We start from the raw sequence: 22,805 nt of genomic DNA, 5'->3' as shown, positions 1-22,805 counted from the left end.
ACAGCACCCCACACGGGATGGGGGGGGCAGATAGTGTGTTGGGGGGGTGGTGGAGCATCACCCCACTGTGCCGGCGGGGATGCGTATGCGAGTGCATGCGTGTGCATGGATGTGTGCGATGGCACGCGTGTGCAGCCTGTGTGTGCACGGCTGTAGGGTGCGTGTGTAGGTGCAAGCCATATATGTGTGGCAGGCGTGGGGCTGTGAGGGTCATTGCTGCCTGCCCCACGCCAGGCACCCCACGGGCAGCATCCCTGACACCCACGGGGGGGCCGTGCCCCTGCCCACCTTTTGCCAGGGCGGGTGCTACCACGGCGCCCTGGCAGCGGGGACCCCCATCCCTGCCCCGGCCACGGGCCAGGAAGGGGGTGCCAGGGGCTGGGGTGGTGGGAGAAGCTGCCCGGCCGTCCTTGGCGCGGGTGCAATTCAATTAGCGAGGCCTGGCCCTCGTTCAGCGCAGCCAATAAAGCTAATGGCCCCGCGCAGGCTGGCGCTGCCCGGAGGGGGGGTCCGCGGGCCATCTGCTAATTAAATGGGGGTGAGGGACGATGGAGCCAGCGGTGATGTCACCTCCCTGGTGCTCGGGGTGGGGGGCTGTACCCTGGCACCCCCTGCCCGCCAGCCCTCTGCCAGCCCTGGGGTGCCAGGCAGGGCTGTGGGGGACAGCCGTGCAGTGTGAGGGACCCCCCAAACTCCCTGCCCCCCTATGCCCCCCTGGTGCTGCCCCTCCTCGGGAGCCTTCCTGAGGCAAATGCAATTAGCGCCCAGGCCTGGCATGGCCACTGCCCACGCTTGGCACCGGCAGCTGCCATGCAGGGACGGGTCCTTGCCCGGCATCAGCACAGCAGCATCCGGGGATGGTGCTGCCAGCCCCCCTTGGCACCACCCTGATGGGTGCGGGGGGTGTGTGGGGACCCTGCTGCAGCTGCAGGGTGGGGAGCACCCCATCACCCTGCCCTGCGCAAGCCCCGTGGCGGGGTGAGGGTGCCCAGGGCCGTGTCGAGGTGTCCTGTTGTGAGGGGTTCCCCTGGGTCACGCTGTGCCCACAGCATGGTGCATCAGCCAGGCACCCTTTGGAGAAGGGGTCCTGCTGGAGGGGTCTGGGTGGGGAGGGTCCCTGAATGTGTCCTTAGGCTCTTGGGATGGGGAAAGGCATGATGGGGTGCCAGGGGGGCCGGCGGAGGGGCAGAGAAGCCCCCCCCGTGTGCAGGCGCTGCCGTTTAGGGCTTGGGGTGGGCAGGGGGTGCCGGAGGGAAACTGAGGCAGGGTCGGGGGCGTGTCGCGGGTTGAGCTGTGATCGAACCCAGGCGTCTGGGCTCCCTCACCCCCAAACCAGAGTGGGCTGGAGGGAGGGGACACTGTTAGGGTCCGGCGCCCACCCCGGGGCACGCCGGGTGAGTCCGGGGGGTGCCGAGCCCCGTGTGCAGGGAGGGGGGGGAGGAGGAGGAGGAGAAGGAGGAGGAGGAGCGGAGGGGAGCGTGGTGGAGCTGGCTCCCACCCAAGCACTGCAGGACATGGGCGGGCACGGTGCTCCCTGCCTGGCTGCCAGCGCGCAGGCGACGCTGGGGGACCGGCGAGGGGGGGACAGGGCCCGGTGGGACCGCAGCCCCCCAGCCCACCGCCGCTCGGCCCCGTGCCCACCGCCGGGCACCTCCTGGGCCCTGCTCGGGCACCGGAGCTTGTTGCAGCCGGGAGGCGGCACGGCTGGATTTGGCCGCCCCCCCGAGCGTGCCCTGGGCAGGGATCAGCCCCTGAACTCCCCTCCCCTCCCCCGGCCGGGTGGCCCCCGGAGAGGGGCACCATGACCCGGCTGAGCTGGTGCTTTGCCACCTTGGTTCGCTGGGGGAAGTCCCTGGTGTCCTGCTTCCTGCCCCTCCGCGCCCGCCGCCACCGCGAGGTAAGCGGGCACCACCCGGCACGGCCTTAGGGTTAGGGTCTGCAGGGGGGGCACGGAGCTGGGGCGGGCTCCGGGGGGTGCAGGGGGACGGGGGTACAGGCTGGCGCTGGCCCTGCCTGCTGCGGGAAGCAGGGGGTTAAACCGTGCGTATGCATGCCAGGGTGCCGGGCATGTCTTTTGTGCCTCCTTTTGTGCCCCCCAGCGTGGCACTGTGACCCCCCCCAACCCGCACCCGCGGCCCCTGCAGTGCCTGGCTGGAGGGGATCTGCTGGGATCTGTTGTACAGCGTTTCACGCAAAGGGATCTGCTGGGATCTCTGTGTCCTTACAGAGCGAGTGCGGAGGTGGGGGTGTCACTGTGTCCTTACAGCACCCACAATGTGGGGACGCCCAGCATGAGGGGACCTCTCTGCCCATAAAGTGCCCAGTGTGGGGGATCCCTGTGCCCATAAGCACCTGGCACTGGGGAGCTCTGTGGCCATGAAGTGCTCAATCTGTGTGGGATCCCTGTGCCCAAAGGAGTGCCCAGCCTGAGGGACCCCGGTGCCCCTAAGCACCCGGCGTGGGGCATCTTGGTGCCCATTGGCACCTGATGTGTGTGGGATCCCTGTGCCCAAGGACTGCCCTGCACGCGGGATCCCTGTGCCCATGCAGCACCCGGCGTGGGTACCCATCCTGCTCTTCTGCCCATGCTGGGGAAACTGAGGCAGGAAGGGGAGAGGCTGGTGGGGGGTGCGGGGCTCCCGCTGCGCCACCCGCACTTGGTTCCTTAACCTTTAGGAAGCTGCCCCGTGCCTGGTGGGGTGGCACGGGCCACTCCGGCTGCACCGTGCCAGCAAAGCGGGTGCCAAAGCCACCGCCGGGCAGCGCCTGGGGGAGTGTCACTGCAGCGTGGTGACAGGCCAGTGTGTGCCAGGGCAGGGACACAGCCTGGAGGAGGGAGAGGCCTCTGGTTGTTTGGGGACCCCAGCGCATTGCTGGGGACGCAGGTCCGTGAGCTGCTGCGGGCACGGGGAGGTGCTTCAGGGATGCGGATGGGTGGGTGGCACTGGTGAAGTGTGGGGTGGCAGTTGTGGGGTCCCATGTCCATCCCTGTGTCGGTGTGTCCCTGACGCGGGTGTGGGAACAGGGACTCGTGGGGGTAACACACATGCGTGCTTGTGCATGTGTGTGTTCACGAGCGTGCAGATGGGGCTGGGGTGGCAGTGAACCGACTGAAGCTTGTGTGGGTGCACGGTCTCTGGGGAGGTGCCGTGGGGTGCGTGTCCCTGTGTGGGTGCGTGCCCCCCAGCATGTGCGTGTGTGCTGGGTGCAGTAGCAATGGGGCTTTACGCCACTGTGAGCTGTTAGAGGGGTGTCCCCCAGCCCTTCCTGCACCCAGGCAGGCACCCACACATGTGGGTACCCACCCGCACCGCGTGGTATGGGCCATGTGTGTGGTGTGCATGCATGTGCCCCGGCATGTACGTGGAGGGGTGCGTGTGTGATGGGTGCGTGTGTCCTGTGCACCCAAGGGCAGTGCGGGGACAGCTCTGCTGGAAGCTGTTTTGGGGGCCTTGGGGACACGGGACGCAGAGGACTCCTGCCAAAGCTGGCCCTGCGCTGGGCATACATACCCACGCCAGTGGTACCCGTGGGGGGATGTCCCTGGGCTAAGTGCCCCTGTCTGTGCCCCCCCTGCTGAGAAAACAAGCCCTAAATGGTGCTCATGGGCAGTGTCCCTGCGGCCACCCTCTCCCTGTCGCATGACCCTTGTCCCTGCCCTTCTGAGGGGCCTGGGCTTGTCACGGCAGTGAATGGGAGGGGGTGATTTATGGGGGGGTGGGGACACCCCTCTCCACTGGGGCTTTCATTTGCGGGTAGTAACGAGACTGATTAATGAGGGCTGTAATGATGGGGGGCGGGTGCACGGATGGGTGCTCCCTGCCTCTCTGGGCCTGCAGCTGTACGCAAAGTACAGATGGGAAACTGAGGCACGGGGGAGGGCATTACAATGCCCACATCCCCGCCATGCCCCACGTCCCTGTGCCAACTGTGGCTTGTCCTGCCGGCGTGTCCTCCCCCCCAGCCTGTCTCCCACCCTGACTCACACCCTCATGGTCACGGCCAGCTGAGCACAAGTTTCCAGACTGGAGCTGGAGTCAGCGCTGGTGGAGGGGGGGGACCATGTCCCTCTCCGCCAAGCGCCCCCCAGGAGGGGCTGGGGCATCCCCCTGCCTAAATCCATCCCTATCAGGTCTGTGGGGCATCCCCCTGCCTAAATCCATCCCTGTCAGGTCTGTGGGCTGCCAAGCCGCTCACTGTCCCGCTTGGAGGTTGTCTCCCCTCGCTGAGGCCTCCCCAGCTCGGCACATGGATGTCCGCCGATCCCTCCCTGTCTCCCATCCCGGGACCACCCAGGGGACACGGCTGGGGGTCGGGGGAACACCCCGCCGCGGGACCCGCTGGAGGCCGGAGGAGGGATGTGGGTGGGAGGCGGGTACTCCCCCCCCCCCCGGTCACCGGAGGAAATGGATCCCAAATGTGGGGGGGGGGGGAGAGGGGGGCCGGAACGAGCCACAGCCCCACCTTGGCCTCCCCCTCTGCTAGGGGGTGTGTCCCGGCTGCAACCCGGGGTGCCGGTGGGCGTTGTGGGGCTCGAGGGGGGGCTTTGCTGCCCCCCTTCTCCCCCCGGCTGGAGGGGCGGTGTGGGGCCGGGGCGGGGCGGGCGGGCGGAGCGAGGGGGCCGGGGGGGCTCGGCCGGCGGCGGGGCCGCGCCGTGGGCAGCATGACCGGGCTCTGCCGCTCCTGCCTGCTCTGGGTACGGCCCGCCGCGCCCGCACCGGGGGGCACCGGAGGGGGGCACCGGGGGGAGCGGGACAGCAGCGCGCGGGGGCCCGGCAGCCGGGGTCTCGGAGCGGGACCGGTCCCGGGAGCGGGCGGTGGCTGGGGGCTGGCTGCGGGGGCGTTTGCACCGGGAGGGGCGGACTGGGAGCGGGGGAAACCGGCGGTGCTGGACCGGGACCAGCTCTCGGGGGGAACCGGGACCGAGCGGAGACCGGCAGGGACGGCCGGACACCGGGGCGGGGCTGGGGGGACCGGGACCGGGAAGCGGGGCCAGGAGGAGCCCGGGCACCGGGGGGAGCGGGACCCAGGCCGGGAGAACGGCGGCGGGGGCCACCGGAATGGGGCACGCACGGAAGGGGGGACCGGGCTGGGGTGCAGGACACTGGACTGGGCAGGGTGTCTATGGAGGGGGTGTGGGGTTGGGGATGGGGGGCTGATTCTCCACGATGCCCAGCCCATGGCACCGGCCGGGGACCACCACCGTTCCCTCCTGTTTCCCTCTCACTGGAGGGGAACTGGGAAAACTGGGGGGATCCAGTTAGCTCTGGGAGTTTGGGGCTCTGCCACCATTCGCCCCCCAGTCACCAGGGCGAGCTGGGCCCCAGGGACACAGTGGGCCACAAAGCTGTGGGTGGGCCTGAGCCCACAGGGCTGGACCCAGATATCCTGGTACCCCCCACTCACCACGGTTTGGCATCCTCAGGGGAACTGGGTGTCCCAGTTCCCCCCCGCACTGCACCTCTCTGCAGTGCTGGGCAATGAACCCAGGCCTCCCAGCTTCTGATTAATCTGGCATCTCTCCTCGGTGCCTCTTCCAGCCCAGGACACCTGGGTCCCCTTCCAGCCTCCTTGGGTCTACATGTTGGGGGGGCCCATGGACAGGGATGCCTGTGCCCTCCCCACCCCTCCTGCATTGTGTGGGGACTGGCCCCTGGAGGTGAGCACCCATGGGTGGGTACTGAGGTGGCATCCCCAAGAGGTTCCCCAGCCCCAACATGCATCCCCCCAGCAGTTCCCAGCCCTTGAGGCAGGGAGGCTAACTGGGATCCTGCCAGTATGGAGCTGGGACAGACTTGTCTCGTGAGATGGGCTGGCTCCCCAGCCAGTGGGGTGGCACTGAGTGGGCAGGGTGCCCCACCGGCAGCAGGGAAGTGGGGGTGTAAAGCTGGGTGCTTGGTTGGCAGCCCCCCGGCATGGGGATAGTGTTGGCAATGGGACAAGCAGAGGGGACTCTGTGGGTTGGGAACGGGGGGGGGCAGCTCCTTCCCTAGTGAGGATAATTGCGGTTAATGAAGCAGGCCCATACTAACGTGTGGGGCCAGGGCAGGGTCGGGGGTACGTGCGTGGGAGACGTGTCGGCATCCCCGGCCGGCCCGGCCGGGGCACCCCGCAGCAAAGATGCTGCTTTGCATATGCAAACGAGCTCATGGCATCGTTAGGCCTCGCTGTCACCCAGCAACTGCGGCGTGGGAGCCCCCAGCCCGGGGGAGCTTTTCCCACGGCTGCCAGACGGGTGACAACACGCCTGTGCACATGCGTGTGTGTACACCCAGCTGTGTGCACCCTGCTCCCTCGTAGGGTGGCACAGGTCCTGGGCGCTGCCGAGGAACCAGCAAGTAGCCTGGCAGGAGCAGGTGCCTGGGGAAGAGGGGCTTGCACACGCGTGTACAAACCCATGCGAACGTGCGCACTGTGGGAACATGGAAATCTGCCCACGTGTCTGCTGCTGCTGTGGCTGGTGGGGATGTGCACACGCACACGCTTGCACGCCCGCAGGCGTGCACATGCATGCAGCGCCCTGGCGTGTGCCCTGTGTAGCACGCGCAGCATCCTGACGGCCCAGGGGGTGTTTGCACACACGCAGGCACGCGGTGCACGCCTGCGGCCCTTCTGCCTCTCCACGTTCCTTCCACCGGGGAAACTGAGGCAGGGAGGTTTCGGGGGGGTGTACCTGGCACCCCTGGACTTTGGCACCGTCCTCCCTGGCTCTAGTGTGGTGCCGAGGCCTGAGGAGAGCGGGGAGCCCGGGTGAGGGGGGTCTGCTGGGCCTCTGCTTAATCTCATTAGTCTTGGCATGAAAAGGCGGATTTACGGGGGCGCACGTCTTCATCTGGCGGCGGGCGGGTGGGCAGGGCTGGCGCGCTGCCAGGGGTCCCGTCCCCCCCCAAATGGCCGTGGGGTGGTCGGGAGGCGCACTGGCTGGCTGCTGCTGTGCCAGGACTGCCCCCCCCGCCCTCAGCCCCTGCGTGTGAGCACACGCACACACTCGCACGCTCACACCCCGGCACCTGCACGTGTTCAGGTCCAGCCTGCACTCACACGCGTGGCATCGGCCTCCTCCCTGCCGTGGGCTGTGCCAGGGAGGGTGGACACGGGCTGTCACGCTCAGGGGGCACCGCACCCCACATACAGCCCCGTGGGACACCCCAGCACATGCTGCCTGGCGAGCACCCCAGACCACAGCACGACATTGAGACAGCCCCCCCCTGCATGGGCACCCTTCCGGCAGCACCTGCACATACCTGGGCGTGCACATGCATGTTTGCACGCGCATCTGCCTATTCACACACGTACATGCAAACACCTCCCTGCGTGCGCAGGCTTACCCGTGCGCATTCACATGTGCTCGCGTGCACAGAGGTCTGCACACACATATGTGCATACGAGCGCGCTTGCACACCCGTGCACGTGGGCACGCGCGTTCACAGGGGCACACGGGTGAATGTGCGCGGGCACCGACACGCGGGGAGGCCCCAGCGCACAGCCGTGTGTGTGCACGTGTCCGTGCACACGCACACTCACACACACACTCTCTCACACACACACACACACACACACAAACGTATGTGCGGACACACTTGCTCGCAGGTGTGGATATGTCCACGCGTGTGCATGCACAGCGGGTGCACAAGCGCCAGCACACGCGCGCGCACGACCCTCCGGCGCGCACCGCCAGGGGGCGGCAGAGACTATTTAAAGGGGCCGCGGAGGCCGGGGGGGTGCACTGCCCGGGCAGCAACCGAGGTCCCCCCACGCCGTGCCCCCCACCCCACGGCCTCCGCCCGGCCTCGGGTGATGGAGTGCGCGGGGGGACAACGTTTATTCAGCTGAGTGGGTGGGTGCAGGGTGAGCCCCTGCCCGGAGGGAAACTGAGGCAGGGCAGGGCTGGGTGCCCGCCCCTCCGTGCCACCTCGTTCCCACTGACGAAGCCCCGTGTCCCACCAGCCCCAAGACCTGGAGGCCTCCCCGGCACACGCCTTCAAGATGACGAGCTTCAAGAAGGTGAAGGCGTGCGGGATCTGCCGGCAGGCCATCACGCGCCAGGGCAGCACCTGCCGAGGTGAGCTGGGGCCGCGGGCACGCGCGTGTGCCGGGGGTGTGCCGGGGGGTCAGGGCACCAGCGGATGAGGGTGTGTGCCTGCGTGTACAGCTGCGCGCATGAGGATGTGAAGGTGGGAATGTGTGCCTGTGCCATCCTGTGCGCACACGCGTGTGCGTGCGTGTGCTAGAGCGGGGCGTGGGTGTGCAAGAGCGTGCGGGGATGCCTTTGCCGGCGGGATGGTGGCCGGGAGGTGAGGGTGGCCCGTGGAGGTAGTTGCACGTGTGCATGTGGCTGTGCGTCAGCCGCCGACGCGTGCAGCGAGTGTGCAATTGTCACCGCATGAGTGTGCACACGCATGCAGGTCTGCACGCGTGGGTGGGTGGGTGCTGTGGCCCAGCGGGTGCCGTGGCCCCTTGCACATGTGCGGTGCTTCCGAGCCCCGTGCGAGGGGTGGCGGGCGGAAATGCCGCAGGCCGCGGGAACAATGCGGCTTCCTGCGCCGCAGGAAACGGCCTGGGGGGGCGTGTAGGGCCTGGGGGGCAGCCGTGGCCAGGGCCACGGCACGTGGGGACCCTCGCGTCCCCCGGGGATGAGTCATGTGGCTTTGCAGGGCTGCCCGGGCGGCATGGCGGTGCCCTGTGTAAGTGCGTGTCCCCAGCAGGGCCAAACACGCGCCTGAGCCGATGTGCGCGCGCATGCCATCCTCTGCAGGGGTGTGGGTGCGAGTGTGCAACAGTGGCGCGGGCACCAGCGTGCAACAGCGGGGCGCGGGCCGCACCCCTGCGGCGCTCTCCTGCACGCCGGTGCACGTGTGAGGCCTCATGAGACGTGCCCGTGCACGGCCTCCCTTCACGCCGTTCAGCCCCGGGCACTGGGGTTCGCATGCACGCACGCTCCCCGGCGTGTTGGCACCGAGAGGGGGCGGCTCGTGTGCGTGGGGTGCGTGCCCAAGTGCCGCATGCGTGCGCACACGGCGCTGTGCTGGTGCCACCTGGAGCGTGCACGCGCGCGTGCGAGGCGTCGGCGTCTGCGCGCGTGTGTGCGTGTCCCGGCGGCCCCTGCCCGGTGCCGAGGTGCTCCATGCCCCCCGGCGTGGGGTGCCCGTGGGCTGCCCCCTGAGAACGCTGCCCCTCCTGCCCCCGCTAACCCTCTCTCCCCTCTCCCTCCCGCAGGCTGCAAGCTCTCCTGCCACACCAAGTGCCAAGCCAAGGTAAGGCCGGCGCCCCGAGGTGTGCCCGTCCCTGCCAGGGCGGCACCGGGGACTCAGAGGGGGTCCGTGCCAGCTGACCCCACTGGATGGGTACCCAGATGGGCTGGTGGCTGTGGGCTGGTCGTGGCCGCACTGGTGTCACCGGTGGGTGAGGCTGGCAGTGCCATCCTGCTGCCTGGCCCCTGACAGCATGTGCCCATCCGGGTACGGGGCTGGGTTTTGGGGTGCAGCCCTGCTCAGAGGGGGCCAGCAGGGATCTGTGCCCCGGCGCCTGGAGCGGGGTGCCCTTTGCCAAGATGGGTGCTGCTGCACGTGGGTGCCATGCGCCACAGCCGAGCGCTGCCGGCAGCACGCACGCAGGCTGGGCACCTCTCCCGATACCCAGCGCCGCCGGGGGCGGATCTCGCTGGCAGGAGGGAGCAGAGCCGAGGATGCCCGGTGGTGATGTCTGTCTGTCCGGCTGCCACACCGGCAGAAGGGGACCCTGTGGAAAGCCAGGTTCTCCAGGGAGCCGGAGGTGGGCACGGCGCCGGCCACTGCGCTGCCGGGGCGGGGAGGGCTGCATGTTCCTGAATCCCCAGGGAGGCATGAGTGCCAGCCCGCTCTGGGGCTGGCATCTCGGGCAGGAAGAGGCTGGCGCGCCCCGGGCGGGCAGCGTAGGCTGGGACGTGCCCGTGCCCGTGCCCGTGCCTGGCTGGGCAGGGAGGGAGAGGAAGGGCCGGGGGGGGGGGCCTGTGCTGGGGGCCGGGCACACGTCGGGCATCGCAGTGTGCTGCGGCATGGGTGGCGGCGTGGGGCAGGCGCTGGGAGCATCCGTGGCACTGGGCCCTGGCCGGGGTGTTGGAGGAGGTGGGGGCTGCGGGGGCATCCTGGGGACGTGCCCGACAGCCTTGGCCCTGAGTGGGCAGGGCAGAGGTGGCCAGGAGGCTTGGTGGGGCTGTGCCACCCGGGGGACCCTGTGCCACCCTGGGGAACCCTGTGCCATTGTGGGGAACCCTATGCCATCTTGGGGACCCTCTGCCATACCGAGACCCTGTGCCAGCTCAGGACCCTGTGCCACCCTGGGGACCCTCTGCCAAAGAGGCCTGGGGGCTGAGGCCAGAGGAGGTGGCTTTGCCTCGATGCAGGGGTGCTGTGGGGAGAGATGAGGGGGGCGTGGGGTTGGGGGATGCCTGCAGAACAGCAGGCACTGGCGGGGAGCATCTGCCAGTGGTTTCCAGGCAGGAGGGAGTGTCGGGAAGTGCGTGTGTCTGGGTGTGTGCCCAGCGGGGATTCTCTGATGTCTGGTACATGGTTGTGCACCAAGAAGAGGGTTACACGGGGGTCCCAGCACCTGGGTAGCCTGCGCACAGGGGCAGCCTGTGGCTCACTGCTGTGGCCGGCTGCATTTCATTAGCCTCCGTCACCCTTCCCACGCTTGCTGGAAGCCGGAGCCCCCTTGGTGGGGCCGGCTAGCTGAGGGGTGTGCTGCTGGGGGGGTGCGTGCATGGGGCCAGGGCCAGGGGCCTTCTGCACAGCTCCTTTGGGCCAGCGCCCAGGGAGGGGCTCCTCCGGCCGGGCAAGCGGCCAGCTGACTCACACGCCTGGCTTGTTATTGTAGGGTCTCCGGGGAGGGGCGTGTGTGGGGAGGGGGCTTGGCACAGAGCGCAAATGGCCTCTTGTCTACCTGAAGCCCCTCACGTTTAACCCCTGCACCCCCAGGCTACTTTGGAGGGGGAAGATGGGCTCACCCCCAAAGTGCTGGCAGCTGCACCCCCCAGTGCTTCCTCCTCCTGTCCTGGAGACTCTGCCGAGGTCCCGGTGTCCCCCCCCGCCCCAGTGCCTCCTGGCCTGGAGCCTGTCCCACCGTGCTGTTCGCATCTTCCCCTTGGTCCCCGTATTTACCCCCCTGGGACCTGCCCTGACCCCTTGTTCTGCCCCCGCCCCCCGTCACAGCCGGCCCCAGGCCAGCTGCCTGCTGGCCCTGCTGGGGGGAAGCCCCCAGTTAAAAACCCCAAAGGGACTGGGTGTGGTGGGAGAGGGGGAGAGAGGAGAAATAGGGGTGTGGGTAGGGGGGCGGGCGGGGTGTGAAGGGTTGTACTGGGGGTGGTGGGTGTGGGGTGCCAGGGGTGTGATGGGGATACGGGAGGGGGGTGGTGTCACTGGGTGTATGTGGGGGTACCAGGGAGGTGCGGGGGTGCTGGTGAGTGCCGTGTCCCCAGGGAGGCGGCGAGGCGGTGAGCGGGCAGAGTGGTGCCAGGGCGGGCAGGATCTGTGCCCCGGCAGTTATCGGCACCCCTCAAGGTCCCCCCTGCCCCGAGGGACAGCGAGGGGACAGCAGTGTGACCCGTGCCCTGTAGTGGCAGCGATGCTGGCGGGGTGCCCGGCGCCCGTGGGCGGCTCTGGGGGGGCTGCGGCAGCCGCACACACATCAGTGGGAAGCACGACGCGGTTCCCATGCCCATGTAAGGCCCTTCTTGCGCCCGGCCTCTCCGCTCAGGGATTTTTCCTCGCTTAGCAAAACCTCCCTCCCTCCCTCCAAGGGGAACGGATGGACAATGGTGTGTATCCGACCCCCCCTCCATCCTGCCCCCTCCGTCCCCACACCAAAACTGCTTGCCCAAAGCAGGGGGGATGTAGCTTCCTTTGAAAAGTGGGGAAACTGAGTTACAGAGCCCTTTCCTGGGGGCAGCCGGAGGTGGGGGACGTGGCAATGGGGCGTGGGTGCCAGCAGCCCTGGGTGCCATGCGTTCCGTGGCAGTGGTCAGGCGTGGGTGAGCCCGCGTGTTGGCACACGCCGGTCGTGGCACAGCTGGGATGGGGCGGTGATGTTGCCCTCCTGACTGGGATGGAGGGATGAGCCCAAAGATGCTGCCGGCAGCGGGGCCATGCAGGCGCTTCCCAAATCACGGAGCAAGGGAGGTGCCGGGGGCATTCCTGTCCCCCAGGACATGCTCGCTCCGACTGGGGCTGGATTTTGCTGTGATGCTGCTTGGAGAGGCTGAGAAAAGACACGGCATGATGCCTCTCCCTGTGGCAGGAGCCGGCTTGGTGACAGCTGGTTTGGCTGGGGGACAGGGAGAGCCGTGGCGTTTGGCTGCCAAATCGGACGGTGATGGCCGGCGGGTGGTTCTGGGAAGTGACGGCTGTGCCAGCTCCTGGGCCTGGCAGGGCTCCAGCCTGCCCCTCTCGCCCCATGCCACACCAGGACCCACGGGTCCTGCAGGGAGTGGGCGTGCTGGGCTGTGCCAAGAGGGGAAACTGAGGCACGGCACGTAGTGTGGGGCTGGGGCATCTGGGGGCTGCCTTGTCCCCCCAGTGCCCCCCCGCCGGGGAGCTGGCAGTGGGCACTGGAGTGGCACGGGGCTGCTGGGCCACATGTGTGAGTGAGTGTGCATGCACGCATCCAAACACGAGTGTATTTGCACAACCATGCGTGTGCGTGCGTGTGCACGGTCATGTGTGCTCGTGGATGCGTACACGTGCGCGTGAGCCTGCAGGGAAATGCATGTGCATGCCAGAACATCCGTCCGCATTACGAGTGTGCGGGCACACGGACGGGCGGGCGGTCACACGCGTGTGCTCCCCAGCTCGGTGCCATCCATGCCCGCTGGCCTCATGCCAGGCCCAGCTTGTTTTTCAAGTGCCCCCCTGCGATGGGACTCGGGCCGGGGAGGGGAGGTTTGTCCATCATTAAACCAGGGGCTGGAGCGGGGCCAGGGCCAGCGAGGCGCGTCCCGGCCAGAGCAATCGCTCCCAGCGCCCGCAGCCCCGACGGGCCCTTGGCGGCGGGGGGACGCAGTGGGACCCGTGGGGGGTGTGCGGCGGTGGCGAAGGGGACGGGCGTCTCCTGCCCTCAGCTGGTGCTGGGGATGCCCTTCCCCCCCGCTTATAAAGCAAGTCAGAACCAGGAGGGGAAACTGAGGCAGGGAGCGGTTGGACCTTTCTGGACAGTCTTGACTTGTGGTGATGGGCACCCAGCAGCCGTGCCGTGGCCACGGGCCCGGGCAGCGCTGGGGGGCACATCCAGGCGGTGCATCACAGGGTCCCAGGGAGGGGACATCCATGTCCCGGCTGCGGCAGCTGTGTGCTAGGAGGCATGTGGCCGTCCCGTCCCCGCTCATCACCCCAGCCGCTCTGCCCCGCTGCCTCCTCCCCACGCCGCGGAGGGCATGACGTGCCAGTCACACGGGCAGCTGCCCGGCCTGTCCCTGTCCCCGATGCCCCGTTAAAAGCCACCCCCCCCAGCACTTCGGGACAGCTAATTAGCAACACCCCTGGTCTCCACAACAGAGCGGGCGGCAGAGGGGAGGAATGCCACAGGAATGTGTCCTTGGCCCTGGCATGGGCCCAGCTGGGGTGGCGGGATGGGGGGCTGCGGGGGTCAGCCCTGCCCCAGTGCTATGCCGTTCCGTGTTTGTGCAGTGGGTCCTGGAGGGGATTCTGTTTCCCCCCCCCCCGCCTTTCCTTTTCCCCCTTCTTTACGTCACTGCCCAAATATTCAGCCTCTCTCAGCTCCAGGGGGGGTCGGCTCAGCTTCTCGGAGGAGCTGGGGCCCTTTTCTGCACCCTCTGGGTGCTGCTGCACATGGGGAGGGAGGACGGGGGAGCAGGGATGCTGAGACTGCCCATGCTCGCTGCACTGGTGAGTGCTGTCCAGGGCTGGGCTGGGAGGTGTCAGCTGAGCCTCCCTCCTTGGGGGCTCCTAGGGCCAGATCCAGCCCCCCCAGGGCCCTGTGGTGATGAGAGGCAGAATCTGCGCTGGACAGGGGCTCCTGTGGGGGGTCTCTGCTTCGTTTCCCACCCATTTTCTCCCTTCCCAGACCACTTTGCATCCCCCATGGCCACCTCTCCTGGGACCTGTCTCCGGGGATCCCCAGCACTCACCTAAGGGGTGGCACCGACCCCAAACCAGCCAAAACATCTGGCTTGAGGGGCTCTACGGACCCTGCACTGGGGCTTCATCTCCTCCTGTGTGCTTTCACCTCTAGAGATGACCCCCCAGGGCGCCTGGTCCCCTGGTCCCCCTTCTTCCACCGACATCAGGGGTGGTGATGTGCAAGGGTGCTTGTTTTGGGTCATGAAGGAGCTGGTTCAGGTGGAGGCTGGTTTCTCCAGGGGTGCTGGGGGGATCCCGTGGGGTGCAGAGGGTCATGAAGGACCTGGTTCAAGTGGGGGCTGGTTTCTCCAGGGGTGCTGGGGGGATCCCGTGGGGTGCAGAGGCCACTGGAGCCACTTGGCCGGCCGCTGGACATTAACCCGATGTCTCCAGGAGGTATTTTGGTGGCTGGAGTTCAGGGATGTTGTCAGGACTTCTTTGGCTGTGTCCTCCAAAGGGGACACGTCATGTCCCTGGGAGACAGCTCCCGTCACCTCCTGGGGGACAGGGACGCACTGTCAGTGCCCTTCGCTCACTCACTCATTTCCATCCCACTCAGATGATGATACTTTCCCATCTGGCGCCGGCTCTTCCACTGCTGGTGTTTCCCAGGGTCCGGGAGCCGTGCCGCAGCCGCCTCCTGAGGAGCCGGGGGTCTGTGTGGGGGGGTCTGTGCCGGAGCTGAGCTGGGGTCTGTGCCTGGCTCCCCTGGCGCCTCATTGCCCTTTCATCCCAGTCGCAGTGCTCCCCTCTTTTTGGGGTGCCTGCTTTTTGGGAGCTGTGGTGCTGGGGGGGCTTGTTGGGGGTGCCAATGGATCCTGGCAGGGGGGTTTTATCCCCAGAGTCGTGCTGTTGGGGTCCAGCCCCATGCCCTTGGGTGCCAGGGAGGGCAGTGGGTCTGGTGCTTGCTCAGGAGGGGGGTGAGGAGGTGCCCCACAGGGACATCGGGGCTCCCGTGCTTCGTCTTTGGCAGTAGGAAGGGTCTGCTGGTGCCTCTTGGTGCTGCTGTCCCATGGCAGCGTCTGGCCACTGGGGAAACTGAGGCACGGAGGGGCTGGGCAGGATCTGCTGGAGTGGGATTGCACTCGCAGGATTGGTGCATCTTACAGGAGTCTTGGAGGAGGGCAGATCCCCTCGCCACCAACCCCTCCCTGGTGACTTTTGGGGGGGCAGCAAGGCGGGAGGGGTCCCCGGGGTGCTGCCCCGTGCTGGCAGAGCCGGCCCCAGACTTTTGGCTGAGCCCGCAGCTTGAGGACGGAAACGCAAACAGAAATGGGGAGGCGTTGGGTGAGAAAATGTCAACAGCGCTGGGCTGGGTGCCTGGCTCGCCTCCTCCCCGGCCGGCTTGCTGCTCTGTGGGCCACCAGCGGGCGGGCTCCCCCCTGCCCTGCTCTGCTGGGAGCTTCCCCCCATCACTCTCGGGTCTCCTGGCACTGAGCGCTTGCTCGTGCAAGGGCAGGGGCTGGGCTGTGGAGAGCAGGGCTCCATCCATCGCCACGCAGAGCCCCCGAGGAGGAGGAGGAGGAAGGGAGACGGGAAGAAGGCAAGGGGGATGCTGGGTGCACCCCGGGTTTGGGACAGGCAACTGGGGACTGGTGTGACTCCACGTGCCAAGGGACAGCCAGGGCTTTTCCAGCATTTTGGCTTTGCTTTTTAATTGAGGCATGGGCTGGTAAATCTTCACATTCCCCTAAAACCGGGGGTGTGGGGCACCCATGGACCATTAATTGGGCACCTTGTCCTGTGCCTGGCAGGGGGGCACCAAGTTGTGCCAGGGGGTGCCAGGCAGATAAAGGCCCCACGAAGGGCCCCACACCCCTGTCCCTGCCACCCCCCCGCCAAGGGCACAGGGACGCCGGTGGCGTCACGCGGGGCGATAAGGCCCCGACCCTGCTGCGCCCCGCTGCCCGCCGTGGCCCCTCGGCACGGGGTGCGAGGCGCTTTCGTAGGGGGAGGCGGTAGGGGTGCGGAGGGGCTTGCGTATTTTTTTGGGGGGGGGGTGTCTGCCCACTTGCTGGCACCCCTTGCCCAGGGCCAGCTGCCCGAGCCAGGCTCCCGGTTGCCTTTAAGGGCGTTTTTGGGGGAGGCGAGGGGAGCGGAGCGGGGCTGGACTTGGAGCGTGCTGTGCAGCTGGGGAGAGAGGGAAGAGGAGAAGAAAGAGGGAGAAAGAGCGAGAGGAGGGAGGGGAGCGGTGGAAAAAGCCGCCCGGGACCCCCTTCCTCCCCAGGGCCGGGGCCCGTGCCCCCGGGCTCCCCAGCCCCCGACCGCCCCGGGGGTGCGGAGGGGAGCAGGGGGCCGGCGGGACCCCCCAGTGCCTCTCCATCGCCGGGGTCCCGTTTGCGGGGAGCGAAACCCTTCGGCTCTCCCCCTCCTTCCCTCCCCTCCCTCCTCCCTCCCTCCTTCCTTCCTTCCTTCTCCAGGCTTGGCCCGGGGAGGGAGGGGGGCTCTGCCTGCACTCTGCCTTCACGCCTGCCCGCCCGGGCGACGCCGGGTTCCCGCCTGCGCCCCCCGGCCCCTCCGGCCGCCCCCCGCGCCCCCCGCGCCCCCCGGGCCAGGTGAGGTGCGCTGCCGTCCCTGTCGGATGTAGGCAGGCGAGACCCCGGATGGATTTCGGGAGCGTCATGAGCCAGGTACGGGCGGGCGGCGAGGGCACGGGGGTCCCCTGCTCCCCCCCCGAGGTGTGTGTGGGGGTGGTGGCATCTCGTCAGGGGGCCGGGGGCCACGCGTGATATCCGAGCGGTGATGGGGTGGTGCGGGAGAGGGGGGGAGTGGTGCTGCCCCCGCTCCCCGTGTTGGAGGGGGGGCGTCCCCAGTTGTCGATCCTCGATGGGGGGTCTCGGGGTGCCGGGGGGGTTTGGAGGGGCAGTGCGGTGCTGGCAGGGAGGAGGATTTGGGGAGGGGGTGAGGGCCGGTTAGCTGCCGGCGGCTTGGGGGCACCGTGCCCCCCGTGCCCACCTCCCCACCTCGCCAGAGTGGTGACCTGCAGGGCTCTGGGCTCTGCGACCCCTCCGAAGTGCGTGGGGTCCTGTCCCTGGGGAGCGGGGGCTGCGCGGGAAAGCGGGGTCCTCCCCCGGCACCCCACTCCCACGCCACGGCCGGGGGGGGGGGGCGATGCCGGGCGGGTGCCTGTCACCCCAGGTTGCGGGACATGGGACAGACACCCCGGCAGCCCACGGGTTAACCCCCCTTCCCCGGTCCCGCCGCGGGACCGTCAATGGTTAAACCCCGGGTTAATGAGTGGCGAGGAGCCCGGCGGGTGGCCCCCCGCTCCGGGCAGGGACCCCCAGCCCCGCCGCCGCCACTGGGCCCGCAGAGGGTTAAATCCGTCAGGGCAGGTCCCGGCGCAGATGTTTTTGGGCTGTGCTCCTGGGAGAGGAAACGGCCGAGCGCGGTATCAGCCCTCTTGGTTTTAAGGGGAAAACAAGGAAAAAAAAAGAAAAAAAAAAAAAAGAGAACTGCTCCGTTCCCGGGGCGGCCGCGGCCGATCCCGCTCGGCATCGGGGTCAGCCCCCGGTGGGGGACTGGTGACCCCGCTCTGGTTGCGGGGGGGGGGGGGGCGCTGGCAGGGACAGGGGGGTGACGGGTCCTTATGGAGGGTGCTGGGGTGGCATCTGCTGTATGATGAGTTAGAGGGTGCTGGGGGGGCACCCAAGTGGGCACCCCGTGTCCCTACAGCGTGGTGGCAGTGGGAAGGCTGCGTGTGTCCTGCCGGGAGCCCGAAGCTGTCCCTGGGGGTGACATCCCCGGGGAAGGTGGGTCAGGAGACAACGAGCCCCCAGCCTGTGCCCTCTCTAACGAAGCCTCTCCGTTAGCCACCCTGCTGGGCCCTGCTTCAGGCGGGGCAGGACTGCTGCACGTTGGGGCTGTGCCCCTGCCCATCACTCCCTTTCGGAGTCCCGAGCTGAGGGCTCTGTTTGCACCCTGGCTTGTCTGAGGGGGCTGCCAGAGCGGATCTGTGCCCTGCCCGGGGACACTCTCCCGCTTGCTTTGCCACCGTCCTGGGCCTGGCCTCCTGCAGCCCATCCCCGGGGCATCCCGTCACCACGCCGGCAGCCCCCCCGTCAGCACCGGAGCCACCCCTATAGGTGGTGGGATGCGGGGAGGAGAGCGGCCCCACGGCCTGGCTCCTGGGCAGGGGCGAGCAGCTCTGTCCTTGCTTCCCCCTCCTGTTCCCACACCCCCTCAACCCCATGGATGGGGACACCGGTTTTGGGGGTGCTGCTCAGCAGTTCGGTTTCACTGTGGCATCTTCAGCTCCGTCCCGTGGGGTGGGGACACAGCACTGAGCCCAGTCTCCATGTGCTCGGGGCTTTCCCCCATAAGGGGAGCCCCCAGGCTGGGGGTGGGGGAGCACAGACCCCCTGGGGCAGCCAGGGCTTATTTTGGCACCTTGACCACCCCTCGAGGTGGGTTACTGCCCCACGGGCAGCCCAAAGCCTGCAGTGGGGTCTCGATGCTTAGGGATGGGGCTTGCCTAGCGCTCCCCCAGCATGGCAGCGGGGATCTGTGGGGCAGGGTCCCACACAGGGCTTGCTATGGGTGCAGGCAGCCAACCTGCCTTCTTATGGGCCCGCGCGCTGGCCAGCCCCACATGAGCACCCATGCTCTGACCAGTCCATGTCGGAATCCATTTGTTGACCAATCCTGTGCTGGAATCCCTGCTCTGGCCAATCCTGTGTAAGAATCACTGCTCTGACCAATCCCATGTCAGAATCCACGTATTGACCAATGCCGTGTGAGAATCCGTGCAGTGACTAATCCCACCTAAGGATCCATGCGCTGACCAGTCCCAGGTGAGAATCCATACACAGACCAATCCCAAGTGAGAATCCAGTTGCTGACCAATCGCATGTACGAGTCCGTGCACAGACCAATCCCGTGTAAGCAGCTGTGCATGAACCAATGCTGATGAAGCGCTCAGCGGCAGACTGTGTTCCTATGGGACTCTGCTCCCAGCTGATCCCTGCTGCAGGAGCTGCTCCCCGGCCAATCCCCATGGCCGGTTTGGGACCAGGGTGTTGAAGAGGGGCTGGGGGGACCCCCATGCCCTCCCTGGGGGCAGGGAGGGCAGTGGCCCTATGCTCTCCCTTGGGGCAGGCTGGCTGGGGGTTCCCTGTGGGGCTGGGGTGAGGGATGTCCCTGCAGTGGGGTGGCAAGCGCCCATGGCTGGGTGCTGACAGTAGGGCATGGCTGGGGCTGTGGGGCTGGTGCCAGGCAGGTGCTGGCCCGTGGGGCCGGATCCAGACCCGCTGCCTGCAGACGTTGCCTTTTTAGGCGCTGGAGCACAGCACATCCCTGCCTGTGGCCGGCGTAGTGCCGAGCCGGCGCCCGCTGGCAGAGCAGGGCCAGCCCCTCTCCTGGGCATCTGGCGGCACCTCTGTACCCCTCCTGTCCCCCGACCCCCTGTTTTTTCCCTCTCCAAACAGGCCCGGGGATACTACCTTCTTCCCCTTCCCCTAGTTGGCACTTGGCAATCCTGGGGCCGATTGCTCAAACCGCCCCGGAGCTGGGACCTGCCCTTATTTGGGTTGAAACTGGGGCTATTTTGGTGCTGCTGCCTCCATCGCAACCCCTCGGAGCTTCCCTGTGTGTTGCCTTCCCCGTCCCGTCTCCCTGTGCTGGGGCTGCTGCGCTGGCCAGCCGTGGGCTGCTGGGGGCCGTCGCCCTCCCAGCCGTGCTGTGGGTCCCAGGCTGCGTCGGGGTGGGGGTGGTGGCCCCCGGGGCTGCTGCGAGGTGGAGTGGCTGGTGTCCCCCATGACATCTCAGCCCCAATCTTCAGGGCTGGGCGCACCGGGTGACCTCTGTCCTGGCTCTGCTGCCGCCTTCCTGGCGGGGATGGGCCACGGGACGGCTCCCTGAGGACCTACCGGGGGGAGGCAGAGGGGATGGGGTGTGTCCCAGCTTGAGGGACATCTCTGGCGTGGTGGCGGCTCTTCGCTGTGTGGTGTCTTCCCCGGGTACCACCGGTATCTCTTGGGCAGCTCAGGGGCAGGGCAGCCCGGGCGCTGCCAGGCATGCCGGCACAGAGGGGACGGCACGGCGACAGTCCCTGGCCCAGCTGCGGGGCGGGCCGGGGATGCTCGGAGGGAAGCCTGGGAGCGGCGAGACCTCCGTGCCCCGGCATCAGCCCAGCCTGACTCACCCCGAGCCGCCAGCCAAGCCGCTCCCCGGCCCTTCGGCACAGCCGCTGGTTACCCCCACCCAAGGCGAGAAACCCCAAAAGCAGCAGAGCCCCGAGCAATGACGGGGGCAGAGGGGGGGCTGTGTGGCACAGGGGTGCTGCTCCCTCCCCGGGACCCCCGTGCCGGGGGGCCGGGGCTCGTGTGGCTGCCCCGTGCCTCGTACACCGGGGCTGTGCCGGGCTGGGTGGAGCTGGGGCGAGGGGGGAGCGGGCGCGGATGGAAACATGCCGTCCTCCTGCCGGGGCCTTGTTGCATAAACAGGAGATTTGCCAGAGTTGTGGGAAATGTGAGGGCAGGAGCAGGCAGCGTGTGGTGTAGGCAGGGGGGACCTGACCCCCGTGCAAGGCAGGGGGGTGGCCGGAGGGGCACTCTCTGAGCCTGGACCCCACAGTCCCTTATGGCTGGCAGGGAGGAAGGATGCTGCAGCTGGTCCCACTGGGAAGGGGGGAACAGGGGTGCTGGAGAGAGGAAAACCTTCCCTGATGTCCCCAACTTGGTGGCTCCAACCTATCCCCTTAAAGTGCCTTCTGCTGTGGGGTGCCAGAGTGGGGATCCTGCTCTGCCCCACACTGTGGCTAAGAGGGGGTTCGGCAGGGCTTGGTGGCTGCGGCAGGGATGGAAGGGCTGCCAAGCAGGGGAAGGGCTCTGGGGCTGGCTGGGGGGTTGTCATGGCCCGTGGCTGTCCCTGGGACCCCCCTTGCCGGGGGCAGGGTCTCAGGGTGAGCAGAGAGCCGTGGGGTGCGTGGGGAGAAGATGCGCTTCCCAGCTGGGATGTGGGTGGCACAAAGCTCCGGCGACCTTCCTAGGGAGGAAGAGGTCCCTCATGGGGTGGCATGGGACCCCATGAGGTTCCCCATGGGGTGATGTGGGCTGAGCTGGCGTCGGTGCCACCCCCGTGGGATGCTGATCCGGCCATTGAGTCACCATCCTCTTTGGCAACTGTGTTTCCAGCCCACAGGGTGGTTTGGGCAGGGGAACCCCTTCCTGGGGTCTGTAGGGAACAGGGTGCCTTGCTCCCCTCTTTTGGGGTCCACATCCCTTCTGGGTAGGGGGGCGAGGAGGGCTGTGCCTGCCTGATGCTGGCTTGCTGTGGGGTGGGTCCAGGATGCTGGGGGGTCCCTTTTGACAGCACGGCTCCGTGCTGCCTTGCCGGCGTCTCAGTCCCTGGCCGTGGGAAGCAGCGTGCCGGGGTTCGCGCGAGGGCTGGGGTGGCTGGCGATGCGGCTGCTCCCGGCATCGCAAGGGTCAGCACCGGCCCGGATATCGGCCGGCTGCGGAATGTTTATCGGAGCTCCTGGGGAAGGGAAAAACAAAAACCACCACCCAGAGGAAGGGATATGCGTCAGAGATGGGCCTGCATCGCCCACCTACAGCCGGGCGGGCCGCGCTGTGGACCCGTGCTAGCCTGGCATTCCGGCAGCCCATTTTGGGGGGACCCCTGCGCTCCCCCAGCCTGCCCTGTGCCCGTGGCTGCACTGACCCAGCCCGCTCCCGAATTGTAGGGCCCCTCTGTGGAGGTTTGTCTCCCCCCAGCCCCACTGGCATCCTGCGTGCTGGGGCTACAGCCCGTGGGGATGCTCTGGCTGGAGCAGGACCCGGCGATGCCCCGGGGCACGTCTGTGGGTGCGGGGGCTATTTTGCTGAGGGAGGAGGAGGATGGAGGGGAAGGATTTGGGAGGGAGATGCAAGTGGTGGTTACAGCATGGAGAAGGCTCTGGGATGTGTCATCACCAGTACGTGGTGGATGTCTGCATCCCTCCGGCCTCGCTCAGTGCTTGTGAACCGGTGCCGAAGTCCCAGCAGGGATCTGGGGTGCACAGGCCGGTCCCCGAGCTGCAGCCGGTGGGGTTTGGTGGAGGAGGGCTCCCATCGGTTGCGCTGCACTGGGGCGGTGTGGCCAGGGGCTGCCAGGGCTTTGCCAGCCAGGTGTTTACTTCTGGGCTTGGAGAGCTCGAGGGTGTAGAGTTTCTCTACAGTGAGAAGTGACAGCAGGCTATGAGCAAGTGAGCCCATTGCTGCTGTCTAGGGGAAGGCTGCAGGATGTGCCCAATCCTTTACGAGACAACAGAGAGTCCACATTACTCGTGGCTGTGGGGTCTCATTTGCTGGGACACTGATTTTGCTGCTTGGCAAAGCCTGGGTCTCAAGGCAGTGGCTCGTGAGATGTGGCTGCTGGGAGGGATGGAGCTGCAACCTGGGGGGCCGGGTGGGCGGGCGGGGGCCGTGGGGGGCTGGCGGGGTGGGCGGCAGCCCTGCTGTGCCTCGTTCCTCGCATTCCTGGGCAGGGCTGCCGGGCGGCAGGGTCGTGGCGGCGGGGGCCGAGCAGCAGGAATGCAAACACCGGTGGGGGGGAGAAGAAAGGCCGCTGTGTCTGCCATGGCGAGGCGAAGCCCGGACCAGGGGTGTGCGGGTCCCCCTGCCTTTCCCACCCCTCCCAGCACTGGAGGATGCGGGGGTCCCTGGGGACGGAGGTGGTGGTGGTCCTCCTGGGGGTCACCATGGTCCTGTGTGG

At 67.8% G+C, this 22,805-nt stretch overlaps 1 protein-coding gene across 3 annotated transcripts in view; it reads left to right on the top strand.

The window, feature by feature from the left end:
* Positions 1–4,663: 4,663 nt before the first annotated feature.
* TNS1 (tensin 1) overlaps positions 4,664–22,805 on the top strand; it is a gene marked incomplete at both ends in the record, with an annotated part of 62,063 nt that continues 43,921 nt past the window's right edge. For 2 of the 3 annotated variants that reach the window (XM_082001703.1, XM_082001702.1), the window contains one exon: positions 16,715–16,741. In XM_082001703.1, coding sequence (XP_081857829.1) covers positions 16,715–16,741 — 27 coding nt within the window. Of the gene's footprint in view, positions 4,697–7,947; positions 8,063–9,216; positions 9,255–16,714; positions 16,742–22,805 lie in introns of those variants that run through there. The other variant, XM_082001704.1, reaches the window with a different exon arrangement.

This window comes from Phaethon aethereus, assembly GCF_964289735.1.
Source record: "Phaethon aethereus genome assembly, chromosome: 6".
NCBI lineage: Eukaryota > Metazoa > Chordata > Aves > Phaethontiformes > Phaethontidae > Phaethon > Phaethon aethereus.
Note: the sequence above shows the minus strand (reverse complement) of the source record. Positions and strands in the feature narration are given on the sequence as shown.